This window comes from Borostomias antarcticus, assembly GCF_949987555.1.
Source record: "Borostomias antarcticus genome assembly, chromosome: 19".
NCBI lineage: Eukaryota > Metazoa > Chordata > Actinopteri > Stomiiformes > Stomiidae > Borostomias > Borostomias antarcticus.
In genome coordinates this window covers 4,681,967-4,695,323 of record NC_140252.1, presented here as the reverse complement: position 1 = coordinate 4,695,323, position 13,357 = coordinate 4,681,967, and the positions used below count along the sequence as shown (strand labels likewise).

The window sequence follows — 13,357 nt, the reverse complement described above, 5'->3', positions numbered from 1 at the left end:
CGCGTGTAATCGTAAGTGTAGCCATAGACATCAGCGCTAGTGTAATCCAGGCCCTAGAGTCATGTAAGTGGCTTAATCAGACTAACCGCATGAATCACTGTATTGGCAATTATCACATTATTGTGTTTATGTAAATTTGGCCATTAATAAAATACAGTTGTACGAGTTGAAATACTGGTATTAATAATCCCTTGTTCCTCCTCCAGGCTCTGGGGGGAGCCGGTGAACCTGCGCGAGCAGCACGACGCCCTGGAGTTCTTCAACTCTCTGGTGGACAGTCTGGACGAGGCGCTGAAGGCCATGGGACAGCCCTCCATGCTCAGCAAGGTCCTGGGAGGCTCCTTCGCTGACCAGAAGATCTGCCAGGGCTGTCCTCACAGGTGGGCTCACACCCACACAACACCCACACAACACCCACACAACACCCACACAGCACCCACACAGCACCCACACAGCACCCACACAGCACCCACACAACACCCACACAGCACCCACACAGCACCCACACAGCACCCACACAGCACCCACACAGCACCCACACAGCACCCACACAGCACCCTCACAGCACCCACACAACACCCACACAACACCCACACAACCTGGAATACCAGCATTCTGGAAACACACTCCACGGCACACAATGCCATTTGTCCAAGGCTGTGGTTTCATTTTTGTTTTTGGATAGAGATTGTCCACCTGATTAATTTACTAATGAAGAACCAAATAATCAAAATCTAAAATGATACATCCAAGTACCTTAATGTGTGCCTGTAGCAATGTCTTCATTGCTTTTCAAACAAATATAAATTATTTACAAATTATTCCTCTCATATTGTGTGGACACTGCCAGAAAACGCCAAGGTGACCATTGTGCCTACAGCGGAAATGTAAGTGTTTATGTCATCCAACCCTTTGGCAGGTATGAGTGTGAGGAGTCATTCACAACACTGAACGTGGACATCAGGAACCATCAGAACCTGCTGGACTCCATGGAGCAGTACGTGAAAGGAGACCTTCTGGAGGGGGCCAACGCCTACCACTGTGAGAAATGCAACAAGAAGGTACTTCAGTCTGTTGTTCTATATCTCCCATGTGCACTTCACTCATTCAAACCAGAAGATCATCCTATCTGATACTACGATCTGGCTTTGGCCTGCTGTAGGTGGACACGGTGAAGCGTCTGCTGATCAAGAAGCTGCCACCGGTCCTGGCCATCCAGCTGAAGCGCTTCGACTACGACTGGGAGAGGGAGTCCGCCATCAAGTTCAACGACTACTTTGAGTTCCCCCGGGAGCTGGACATGGAGCCGTACACGGTGGCGGGAGTCGCCAAGCTGGAGGGAGACGACGGCAACCCTGAGAGTCAGGTACCAACCCTCCATACTTCAGCTACCAGCCCTGAGAGTCAGGTACCAACCCTCCATACTTCAGCTACCAACCCTGAGAGTCAGGTACCAACCCTCCAGACTAAAGCTAAAAACCCTGAGAGTCAGGTACCAACCCTCCATACTTCAGCTACCAGCCCTGAGAGTCAGGTACCAACCCTCCATACTTCAGCTACCAACCCTGAGAGTCAGGTACCAACCCTCCATACTTCAGCTACCAACCCTGAGAGTCAGGTACCAACCCTCCATACTTCAGCTACCAACCCTGAGAGTCAGGTACCAACCCTCCATACTTCAGCTACCAACCCTGAGAGTCAGGTACCCACCCTCCAGACTAAAGCTACCAACCCTGGTTATATTTGACTGCCTTTTTAAGCGGGGCAGCCGCTTCTGTACGTGACATGTGTCCGTCCGTGTTTGTGTCCTCGTAGCAGAGGATTTAGATTTAGTAATGTCTAAAATGCCTGTCTGTCCTCCTGTCTGTCCTCCTGTCTGTCCTCCTGTCTGTCCTCATGTCTGTCGTCCTGTGTGTCTTCGGCTCCTCCTCCTCTCAGATGATCCAGCAGAACGAGCCATCGGAGCCCGACCCGCCGGGCTGCAGTTCCTGCTACCGCCTGGTGGGCGTGCTGGTGCACTCTGGCCAGGCCAGTGGCGGCCACTACTACTCCTACATCATCCAGCGCGACGGTGGCGGCGGCGATAGCGGCCAGCGGGACCGCTGGTACAAGTTTGACGACGGGGACGTGACGGAGTGCAAGATGGACGATGACGAGGAGATGAAGAGCCAGTGCTTCGGGGGGGAGTACATGGGCGAGGTGTTCGACCACATGATGAAGAGGATGTCGTACCGGAGGCAGAAGCGCTGGTGGAATGCCTACATCCTGTTCTACGAGAGGATGGACACGCAGGGAGGGCCGCAGGCGGACGGCGAGCTGGCCAGGTGCATCTCTGAGCTGGCAGTTTCCACGCCAGCCTCGCCACGCCAGGTACTTGGACACACCTCTGTCTCGGCCTCTGCATATGGATGCAGGCTGGGTGTAGCCTAGTGGTTTATTCACTGGTCAACGTCCGATATGTAATGGCATTAACTAACAATGCATTCTTCAGCATTCGTTGTGATGTCGCATTCGATGGCGTTTCACACTGGTTGCCGTGGCATTAGTGGAAACTCGCACTATTTTCCACTCGTCTAAAAATACGAACCAGCTGTTATAAAAGACTACAAGTAGAAAAGCATATTTATCGTACTTTTTTCCAACGTCTCATTGGCCCCGTTGATTTCCATTGTAGCTGAGTGTGCACCTGCAGAACAACAATAGCTAACTCAGTACTGAGGCCATCAGAGGAATGATAATCTCTGGGGGTCAGGTTCATGTGAGACAGACTGAGAATAGGCCCTAAAGTCCAAAATAGTCAACTTATCCTTTAAATGTTTTAGGTGTTATTCATTTGATGTGTATAGTATTTAACTAGCAGAGCGCCAAACTGCGTGAGAAGTAGAAGAGGTAAGCACTCTTTCAATTCTGGAAATCCAGACAACGACACAAACGACTCCTCAACTGTCCAGCAAAGACGCCATGGGCACCAGTCAGTTTCTTACTTGCCTCATGGCAACGCAAAGCAGATGCCGTGTTATACTGTTCCTGCGTTTGTGAAACGTCTGACCATTTGCAGCCCTAGCCCTAGACTAGTAAATGGAGATTCTTATAGTTTAGGACTACGTCCGCGAAGTCGAAGGAACGCATTGCGCGGAGCAGAGCGAGAATGATATTCGAAATAAGTTAATCAATTTCAAATGGAAATGGTGGCCTAGTGTTACTGTATAGCCTAGATCTAGAAATGAGATGTTATGGCAATTCTGTTAGGCTACTACATTGGGCAGTTAATAAGGCCGATAGCCAAACATTAGCCTGTAAACAAGGACTATTATCATCATGAAAATGTGATAAATGACCACAAACGATAATAGGTATGGCTACAACTACACACTACAATAACAAAATAGAGACAACAGCGGCCACTAAGGATTTTCTTTTCATTTTGGTAGGCTATCAGGGCTTTTTCCAGGACTGTCAAATACACCTATAGACATAGGCTATCCGATTAATAAATTCACGGCACTAAACTTTTGGTATATATGTATAACGTGTTAGGCCTAGCCTAAGCTTACTTTAATGCATAGCAAACATTGGCTTTGCCCTTTAGGTCCCTTTATACCTGTAGCCTAAGTTTTTTGTATTATTTTACTCGACTAACTATGTCGAATGATTTGCCTGTTTGTGTGCTGCGTGCACCATTGCATTCCTGTACCCTCATTTATTTAATGTTTTTTGTTTGATAAAAACGAATAATGTAGGCCACAACTAGGCTACACACATAGGATATAGATAAAATGTAGTGTAAAACTAAAAAAAAAAAAAAAACAGCGGTTAAACCGCAGGCCGCGGTTGAAATCTATCAATTTGAACCGCTCAGGATCATTCCTAACTGCGACAGCCCTAGTGTTTGACACACAGTGGTGTAGGCAACGCCCCTAACTGGTGTCCTGTTCCAGGTGAAGATGCCGGGAGCCATCGAGTGCAGCGTGAGGAAGCAGAACGTTCAGTTCATGCACAGCCGTATGCAGTACAGTCCGGAGTACTTCCAGTTCCTCAAGAAGCTGCTCACCTGCAACAGCGTCTACCTCAACCCTCCTCCAGGTAGTAACACCAGCAGTTAGCTCCCTGGTTGTAGCCTGTCTGTGGTCTTCATGGCCTTGTTAGCTCCCTGGTTGTAGCCTGTCTGTGGTCTTCATGGCCTTGTTAGCTCCCTGGTTGTAGCCTGTCTGTGGTCTTCATGGCCTTGTTAGCTCCCTGGTTGTAGCCTGTCTGTGGTCTTCATGGCCTTGTTAGCTCCCTGGTTGTAGCCTGTCTGTGGTCTTCATGGCCTTGTTAGCTCCCTGGTTGTAGCCTGTCTGTGGTCTTCATGGCCTTGCTGTCTCCCTGGTTGTAGCCTGTCTGTGGTCTTCATGGCCTTGTTAGCTCCCTGGTTGTAGCCTGTCTGTGGTCTTCATGGTCTTGTTGTCTCCCTGGTTGTAGCCTGTCTGTGGTCTTCATGGCCTTGTTGTCTCCCTGGTTTCAGCCTGTCTGTGGTCTTCATGGCCTTGCTGTCTCCCTGGTTGTAGCCTGTCTGTGGTCTTCATGGCCTTGTTAGCTCCCTGGTTGTAGCCTGTCTGTGGTCTTCATGGCCTTGTTAGCTCCCTGGTTGTAGCCTGTCTGTGGTCTTCATGGTCTTGTTGTCTCCCTGGTTGTAGCCTGTCTGTGGTCTTCATGGCCTTGTTGTCTCCCTGGTTTCAGCCTGTCTGTGGTCTTCATGGCCTTGCTGTCTCCCTGGTTGTAGCCTGTCTGTGGTCTTCATGGCCTTGCTGTCTCCCTGGTTGTAGCCTGTCTGTGGTCTTCATGGCCTTGTTAGCTCCCTGGTTGTAGCCTGTCTGTGCTGTTCTCTCAGGTCAGGACCACTTGCTGCCTGAGGCGGAGGAGATCGCCATGATCAGCATCCAGCTGGCAGCCCGGTTCCTTTTCAGCACCGGGTTCCACACCAAGAAGGTGGTCCGCGGGCCTGCCAGCGACTGGTGAGTCATTTTAACAGTGTGTCATTTTAACTGGACTTCACTCACCTAAGAAAATAGTATTACCTCTAAAGGGCTGATCTAGGTTTGCGTGTGTAAAACCATGCGCACAACTGCATGCATTCAATCTGAATATGAATAAGCCTCATTCAGATATGGTTCTTTGCACCTGACGTCATTCACACAATGACTCTTTGTTGATCACCCACAATAAGTAAATTAACAACACTTGCAATCTGTTAGAATGAAATTTAGCACGCTTTATTTGGGATCTTAAATCAAGCCCTATGAGTTTACCAAAAATCATTTAACAGATATTTTTATCTGATTTGTCCTTCCTCATCCTCCCTCCCTCAGGTACGACGCTCTGTGCATCCTGCTACGTCACAGTAAGAACGTTCGCTGCTGGTTCGCCCACAACGTCCTGTTTGCGTACCCGGCGCGCTTCGCCGAGTACCTGCTGGAGTGTCCCAGCGCCGAGGTCCGGGGGGCCTTTGCCAAGCTCATCGTCTTCATCGCCCACTTCTCCCTGCAGGACGGGCCCTGCCCCGCCCCCGCCAGCCCTCCAGGGGGCGACGCTCCGGTACAGACCACCAGAGACTTCAGAAAAATAAAATCTAATTCGATTTGTTTTACCAATAAATTCCACTAGATGGCAGTGTAAATTTGTTTACAAACGAACGGTTGGCTATTGACAACACAGTCAGAAATGCTTGAATAACAACATACAGGCCACCGGTAGGGGTGAGTTATTGAAGTAGGACGCCATTAGGACGCTATAACTCAGTGAGAGAAGACTGAATGTCATGCTAACGACCTTTGACCTTTGCCCATGCCAGGCCTGTGACAACCTGAGTCTGAGCGACCACCTGCTGAGAGCCGTCCTCAACCTGCTCAGGAGAGAGGTTTCTGAGCACGGGCGCCACCTGCAGCAGTACTTCAACCTCTTCGTCATGTACGCCAACCTGGGTAAGAGTGTGCCAGCGACCAAGCATAGTGTATCGGATTACTGAGAGCCTTCATGCAAACGAAGGGAGAGAAGCTGGTCATCTACACCAAGACTGCGTGTTCACCGGGGAGCTGTATGTATCTGAACAGCGCCAAGCTTACGGCTGCTCGGAGCGCCCTGGGACTGGCTAGTTGACTGGCTAGGCTAACGACAGCTCACGTTAGCGCCGAGTGGCGTTAGCTAGCCCAGTTAAGATAGCTAGTTAATGTTAGCTAGTGCTAACGTTCGCGTTCTCTGCAGTCTTGGCAAAAACCGACCGTCCTTGTCGTTAGAGCGGTCTTTTACAGCCTGCGCTCTAGCCCCCCCACCCCCTCCCCTAAAAAAAATCCTAGAGCTCAAAGTGCTACAGCACTAAGATGCGCATGGAACACAGCTCTGGTCTCTATAGCGTCCTAGAGCTCATTACCTATTGTAGACAATGAGAAAACGGCACCAGCTCTAAAATACAGCTTTTCGGTGGACACGCCCCCTAAAGGCGTGCTCTGTGGTGTTAAGCCCCTCCCTGTCTCTGCGCAGGTCTGGCGGAGAAGACCCAGCTGCTGCAGCTGAGCGTCCCGGCCACCTTCATGCTGGTGGCTCTGGACGAGGGCCCCGGGCCGCCCATCAAGTACCAGTACGCTGAGCTGGGCAAGCTCCACACCGTGGTCTCCCTGCTGCTGCGCTGCTGCGACGTCTCCACGCGCATGCAGTCCTCCATCAACGGTCTGTCAGTTCTCTCACTTTCTCTCTCTCCCTCTCTCTCTCTCGCTCTCTCCATCTCTCTCTTTCTCCTCTCTCTCTCCTCTCTCTCTGTGTCTGCCTCTCCATCTCCCTCTCTCTCCCTCTCTCTTTCTCTCACTCTCGCTCTCTCTCAGATGGGATTGATGTTTGTTTGCAATCTTGTGCCGTTTGCAATCTTGTGCTGTACTGTGCTACTGTGTGTGTGTGGGGGGGGGGGGGGGGGGGGGGTGTTGTAGTTGTTTTTTAAGACTAAAACTGGGATTTTAATTTGGTTGCTGCTTATCCTTTTGGTTGCTGCTGATCCTTTTTAAGGATGTCTCAAAAAAGGGCATCAAAAGTCTCTCTCTTTCCCCCTCTCTCTCTCTCCTCTCTTGTCTCTCGCTAACTTTTTTTTTTTTCCTCTGTCACCTCATTTCTTAACAAGTGCACAGTGCACCTGTCGTCCCCCACCTGTTTGAATCCTAACTTGTAGAAGCACCAAAAGAGCAACTTAACACCTCAGGCTCTGAACTCTTTGGATTTAGAAAGCAGACAGGCTCTTGAGTACAATAGACTTTTACTGAGACACCAAGCATGTAGTTTTCATGTGCAAAGCAAAATGTACATGGCAATGGGAAAATTAACCGTGGCAAGCGCCCCCTAGTGGCTCTGGTACACGGTGTGAGGGATGAACAAACTAACGGGACTAACGGTCCGATTTCATCAGGGTGATAACCAACATGACCCCGCTCCATCTCTCCATCAGGTAACCCCACGCTGCCCAACCCGTACGGCGACCCCAGCCTGACGGCTCCCATCATGCCCCTGCAGCAGCTGGCGGCCGAGGTGCTGTTTGTCAGGACCAGCTACGTGAAGAAGATCATCGAGGACTGCAGCAACTCCGAGGAGACGGTCAAGCTGCTGCGCTTCAGCTGCTGGGAGAACCCGCAGTTCTCCTCCACCGTGCTCAGCGAGCTGCTCTGGCAGGTGAGAGGTCAGGGTTAAGGTCAGGAGGGTCAAGGTCAGGGTTGGAACACCCAGTTCTCCTCCACCGTGCTCAGCGAGCTGCCTTGGCAGGTCAGAGGTCAGGGTTAGGAGGTTAGGGTCAGGATAGTCTCACATAGCCAGCCGTATCTCCACACTTTGTTGACTGTGCCAGCGCTGGAGAAAGCTGAGTCCTCCTGTTCACCTGTCTGTCTCCAGGTGGCGTACTCCTACACCTACGAGCTGAGGCCTTACCTGGACCTTCTGCTACAGATCCTGCTCATCGAGGACTCCTGGCAGACACACAGGTCAGCTCGAACACACACACACACACACACACACATTATTTTTCTCTGCTCTGATGTTCACACTGAAAATGTGTCTCTCAGGATCCACAACGTTCTGAAGGGCATCCCTGATGACCGGGACGGGCTGTTTGACACCATCCAGCGCTCCAAGAACCACTACCAGAAACGGGCCTACCAGTGCATCAAGTGCATGGTGGCCCTCTTCAGTAACTGCTCTGTGGCCTACCAGATACTGCAGGTACAGTCCCAGCCTCCGTCCTCTCCAGCCCCGTGTCCTCCGTCCTCTCCCCCCTCTGTCCTCTCCCCCCTCCGTCCTCTCCCTACTCCAGCCCCGTGTCCTCTGTCCTCTCCCACCTCTCCCCCCTCCAGCCCCGTGTCCTCTACCCCCTCTGTCCTCTCCCCCCTCCGTCCTCTCCCCCCTCCAGCCCCGTGTCCTCTGTCCTCTCCCCCCTCTGTCCTCTCCCCCCTCCAGCCCCGTGTCCTCTGTCCTCTCCCCCCTCCAGCCCCGTGTCCTCTACCCCCTCTGTCCTCTCCCCCCTCCGTCCTCTCCCTTCTCCAGCCCCGTGTCCTCTGTCCTCTCCCCCCTCTGTCCTCTCCCTCCTCCAGCCCCGTGTCCTCTGTCCTCTCCCCCCTCCGTCCTCTCCCCCCTCCGTCCTCTCCCTCCTCCAGCCCCGTGTCCTCTGTCCTCTCCCCCCTCCTTCCTCTCCCCCCTCCAGCCCCGTGTCCTCTGTCCTCTCCCCCCTCCGTCCTCTCCCCCCTCCGTCCTCTCCCTCCTCCAGCCCTGTGTCCTCTGTCCTCTCCCCCCTCCGTCCTCTCCCTCCTCCAGCCCTGTGTCCTCTGTCCTCTCCCCCCTCCGTCCTCTCCCCCCTCCAGCCCTGTGTCCTCTGTCCTCTCCCCCCTCCTTCCTATCCCCATGTCTACACTTTCCCATTCCTTCAGTTGTGCAGAGGGGTGTGGCTTTCACATCTGTTGTTCACTGCTTTCATATGTTTATGTGGGTGGTTGTTTATGTTTACCTGAGTGGTTGTTTGTGTTGACGTGGGTGGTTGTTTGTGTTTACGGGGGCTGTTTTGTTAACGTGGGTGGTTGTTTGTTTACCTCGGTGGTTGTATATGTTTACCTGGGTAGTTTGTGTTTACGTGGGTGATTGTTTTGTTCATGTGGGTGGTTGTTTATGTTTACCTGGGTGGCTGGTTACGTTTACGTGGGTGTTTGTTTGTGTTTACGGGGTGGTTGTTTGTGTACGCAGAGTAACGGGGACCTGAAGAGGAAGTGGACCTGGGCGGTGGAGTGGCTGGGTGATGAGCTGGAGAGGAGGCCGTACACGGGGAACCCCCAGTACACCTACAACAACTGGTCTCCTCCGGTCCAGAGCAACGAGACCTCCAACGGATACTTCCTGGAGCGCTCACACAGCGCACGCATGACCCTGGCCAAGGCCTGCGAACTCTGCCCGGAGGAGGTACGCTGTGTGTGTGTGTGTGCGTGTGTGCGTGCGTGCGTGCGTGCGTGCGTGCGCGCGTGTGTGTGTGCGCGCGTGCGCTTGTGTGCGTGTTCAGTCACAGACCAAATGGGATTTCCTTAAACAATCTGATATCTGGGCCCATAAAGTGTAGTAACCTTACCCGCGGGATCTCAACACACCATCTAGCTCAGTTGTATCCACTGATATGGAGCCTCCTCTCCTAAAACATGTATTATATTAAGTCTTTAAATCTACTACTAGCTCCATTTTAATGTGAGACGTCTGATCTCTAAAATGGACTATATCAATATTCTGATCCAGCAGGCAAATCCTGATATATTCATCATAGGAGTCTTGGCTAGTAAAAAAACCCGTCTCAGATTCTGATACAGGCCGGGATGGTTTCTGTTTAGGGCAGACGGTGAAGGTTATGGTGGGGGTGTAGCTATTTATGTTAGAACATGTTCTCCGGTATCTGTGTTGATCTCAACCTCCTGTCACAGACTCTGGGGGGAAACGGACGATGCCAGGGGACAGTGATAGGGGCTCATATAAGAGATATATCCATCTATATAGACCCCCTTCAGCCCTCTCCTGCACCATTTGAAAACCTAATAGACATTTTCTCTTCCTAATCATCTAAAATCTGGAAGTCTGTGACCCCATACAAACTCTGTGGGGCTGCACATGTATAGAAAGCATTAGTCACAACACCAGATAATCGCGCCCCATACAGACGCGATTTGTGGCGGCATAGTAGAGATGTGTGGGAACCCAGAGATAGACCCTTTATCTACACAGAAATCCTCATCAGGTCTCCCCCGAACCAGCCTGTATGTGTGTGTGTTATTACATTATAGCACTAAGATCATCGATTAAAAAACTGAATTATTTGATTTGTCAGGAGCCAGAAGATCAGGAGGCACCAGATGATCACGACTCCTCTCCTCCTGAGGATACCACACTGTACCCCCACCCTCCAGCTGGGACACAGTACCAGGTACCACACACACTGCCCCCTCCCCCCCCACCCTCCAGCTGGGACACAGTACCAGGTACCACACACACTGCCCCCCCCCACCCTCCAGCTGGGACACAGTACCAGGTACAACACACACTGCCCCCCCCCCACCCTCCAGCTGGGACACAGTACCAGGTACCACACACACTGCCCCCCCCCCCCCACCCTCCAGCTGGGACACAGAACCAGGTACAACACACACTGCCCCCCCCCCCCCACCCTCCAGCTGGGACACAGAACCAGGTACAACACACACTGCCCCCCCCCCCACCCTCCAGCTGGGACACAGAACCAGGTACAACACACACTGCCCCCCCCCACCCTCCAGCTGGGACACAGTATCAGGTACCACACACACTGCCCCCCCCCACCCTCCAGCTGGGACACAGTACCAGGTACCACACACACTGCCCCCCCCCCCCCACCCTCCAGCTGGGACACAGTACCAGGTACCACACACACTACCCCCCCTCCAGCTGGGACACAGTATCAGGTACCACACACACTGCCCCCCACCCTCCAGCTGGGACACAGTACCAGGTACCACACACACTGTCCCCCCACCCTCCAGCTGGGACACAGTACCAGGTACCACAACCTAGACCTCAAATTACCTTCACAGATGTGTGTTTTACCTTTCTCTCTCTCTCCCTCTCTCCCCCCCCCTCTCTCTCTCTCTGTCTGTCTGTCTGTCTCTGTCTGTCTCTCTCTCTCTCTCTCTTTCTGTCTTCCTGTGCAGCAGAACAACCACCCCCACGCCCAGCCGTACACGGGCCCCGCTGCCCAGCACATGAACGCCCCCCAGCGCCCCGCCCAGAGGGCCCCGGAGACCTGGGACACCACGGAGGAGGGGGGGGGCGCCCCGCCCAGCCAGGCCAAGGACTGACCCCCCGCCCGCCTGCCTGCTGGAGAAGAGTGTACAGCGTTTTCAGTTCCATGGAGACAAAAGACAATGGTTGATGTACAGGAAGTTAATAAAATGGCAGAAGGTGTACATATTATGTTCATGTGTGGGATAGTTGGGATAGTTGAACAAATTTCCAAACTCTTAATTCACAATCCCGACATTCTGGGAAGAGACAGTGGCACTGGCTTTGTGATTGAAACCCCTCTGGGATTTTAAACCGGGGTGGGGTTAGGAATGGATATAAAATAAAAAGGAGGGAGTAGAATAAAGAAAAAGAGCATTTGAGTGAGGCCTGGCCAGGCTGCAGGGTCACGGTTGACTGCTTTCATGTGGGATCCTTCATCACTCCGCAGTGGGTCTTTAGTGATGGTGTTTGGGAAAGTCAAAGTGGCTTTTGGTTGGTTTGAAAAGTGAATTTTTGTCTGAAGCATCTTTCTTTTTCTTCTTGCTTTCTTTCTCTCTGTCCCTCTTTCCTGAAGCTACTATTTCATCTTGCCAGTTAAAAGTGAGGACATTTTGAGTGAACCAGTATCCTGTGTGTGTGGTGGCACTTAAATCTAAGTAGAGGAAGCTCACAACTACAATATGACTGTGCTGCTTACTGGCTGTCCGACTTATTTCTTCCACTACTTGAACACACCCAGTCTTACAACTCTTTTTACCATTGAAGAAGATAACAGATCAAACGTTTTTAACCGCTGGTAAGCCGACTTGCTCAGTAAAGTGTTCTTGAGTGTTCTTTAGGATTCTTTCTGCAACACCAATATATGATGTGTATCATTGTAACATGAATATGTGGTTTGTAATTATTTTTTGCTTTCTGTGTTTTTGGAACAATGGTCTGAAATTACCAAAATGGAGCAAAAATACCCTAAGACCCAAAACAGCCTCAGACTCCAACATGAAGACTCCTAGGCTCCTAGATGTTTGTTTTTTAAGGTTAGTAGAGATTAATTGAAGTACCTGTTCACTTCTATGAGGTTTGGCCCTGGTGTGATACAGAAATCCAGAGACACTTTTGAAACTTTGCTTTTCCCCCTCTTTTCAGCACAGAAATACTACCGAATTCCCACTATCGGGTATGCATAGGAAATGCAATCTTGACATAGTAGCTTTCTTACATTTCATGTATGGTGCAATGTAAATGTGTGCAAAAAAATAACCTAGATATTCTGTTCAGTGGAATTGCCAAAAGTACTTGGCATCGCCCCAAAGACAGTTCCAGAGCTACGTGGATTTAACATGTCTGCCAAAACCAAACCTGTGGCCTAAAGATGAGCTGAGAGGACCAGGCTGTGGTTCTACAAGGACCATCCTGTGGTTCTAGAGCTGAGAGGACGAGGCTATAGTTCTAGGGCCCCTGAGGGGCATGATGAGAACATAATCCCTCCAGGAACCTAAAGCACTACAGACCATCTCTCTCTAACTTCTTCCATTTGCGAATGCTTTATTGTTCTTCAGCCTGCAACGTCTGTCTGATTTTCTTTCCATGTTTTCTGTGTAAATCGTTGATTCAGGATCAGACATGCCTTCACGTGGTTTTGTTTGAATAATTCTGAAGCTCTTTTGTGAAACATGCATGGATGGTTCAGTCCTTCGACCTGCCTTAGAGCACTGTACAAACCCAGCACACTGTAAAATTACTCTTTAAGAAAAGGAAAAAATAAATGGTATTTGAATTATTTCCTTTGTTTATTCCCATTGATGAGCTCAGCTGATTCAAATATTTGAAATGTAATGAATCGTCATTAAGTCAGTTCCACATGAATAAGAGAGATGGGTGGCATACTGTAACAAGATGGAGTGTAGGCCTACTGTAGGATTCTTTAGTATTCTATAATGTGTCTTAAGTTGTATTAATTGGTTATGATGATCTATCTACAGCCCTCTCTTACTCTGTTTTTAAACTGAAGCACTAAACAGCAGTAGCTGCAGTCAAATACCTGCCCCTCTTTACTGCTGGGCATTATAGT

The 13,357-nt window shown here is 50.8% G+C and overlaps 1 protein-coding gene across 11 annotated transcripts in view; it reads left to right on the top strand.

Annotated features, from left to right (window-relative positions):
- LOC311321347 (ubiquitin carboxyl-terminal hydrolase 9X-like) overlaps nucleotides 1–13,013 on the top strand; it is a 61,981-nt gene extending 48,968 nt beyond the window's left edge. For 2 of the 11 annotated variants that reach the window (XM_084453303.1, XM_084453306.1), the window contains exons 34-48: nucleotides 207–380; nucleotides 920–1,061; nucleotides 1,163–1,366; nucleotides 1,939–2,370; nucleotides 3,939–4,083; nucleotides 4,871–4,994; nucleotides 5,349–5,574; nucleotides 5,831–5,960; nucleotides 6,517–6,702; nucleotides 7,466–7,686; nucleotides 7,903–7,991; nucleotides 8,073–8,229; nucleotides 9,241–9,453; nucleotides 10,361–10,456; nucleotides 11,217–13,013. In XM_084453303.1, the coding sequence (XP_084309429.1) occupies nucleotides 207–380; nucleotides 920–1,061; nucleotides 1,163–1,366; nucleotides 1,939–2,370; nucleotides 3,939–4,083; nucleotides 4,871–4,994; nucleotides 5,349–5,574; nucleotides 5,831–5,960; nucleotides 6,517–6,702; nucleotides 7,466–7,686; nucleotides 7,903–7,991; nucleotides 8,073–8,229; nucleotides 9,241–9,453; nucleotides 10,361–10,456; nucleotides 11,217–11,363 (2,686 nt within the window). In that variant the 3' untranslated portion in view covers nucleotides 11,364–13,013. Of the gene's footprint in view, nucleotides 1–206; nucleotides 381–919; nucleotides 1,062–1,162; nucleotides 1,703–1,938; nucleotides 2,371–3,859; nucleotides 4,084–4,870; nucleotides 4,995–5,348; nucleotides 5,575–5,830; nucleotides 5,961–6,516; nucleotides 6,703–7,465; nucleotides 7,687–7,902; nucleotides 7,992–8,072; nucleotides 8,230–9,240; nucleotides 9,454–10,360; nucleotides 10,457–11,216 lie in introns of those variants that run through there. The other 9 variants (XM_084453305.1, XM_084453302.1, XR_014630889.1 and 6 more) reach the window with 8 other exon arrangements.
- Nucleotides 13,014–13,357: the final 344 nt, after the last annotated feature.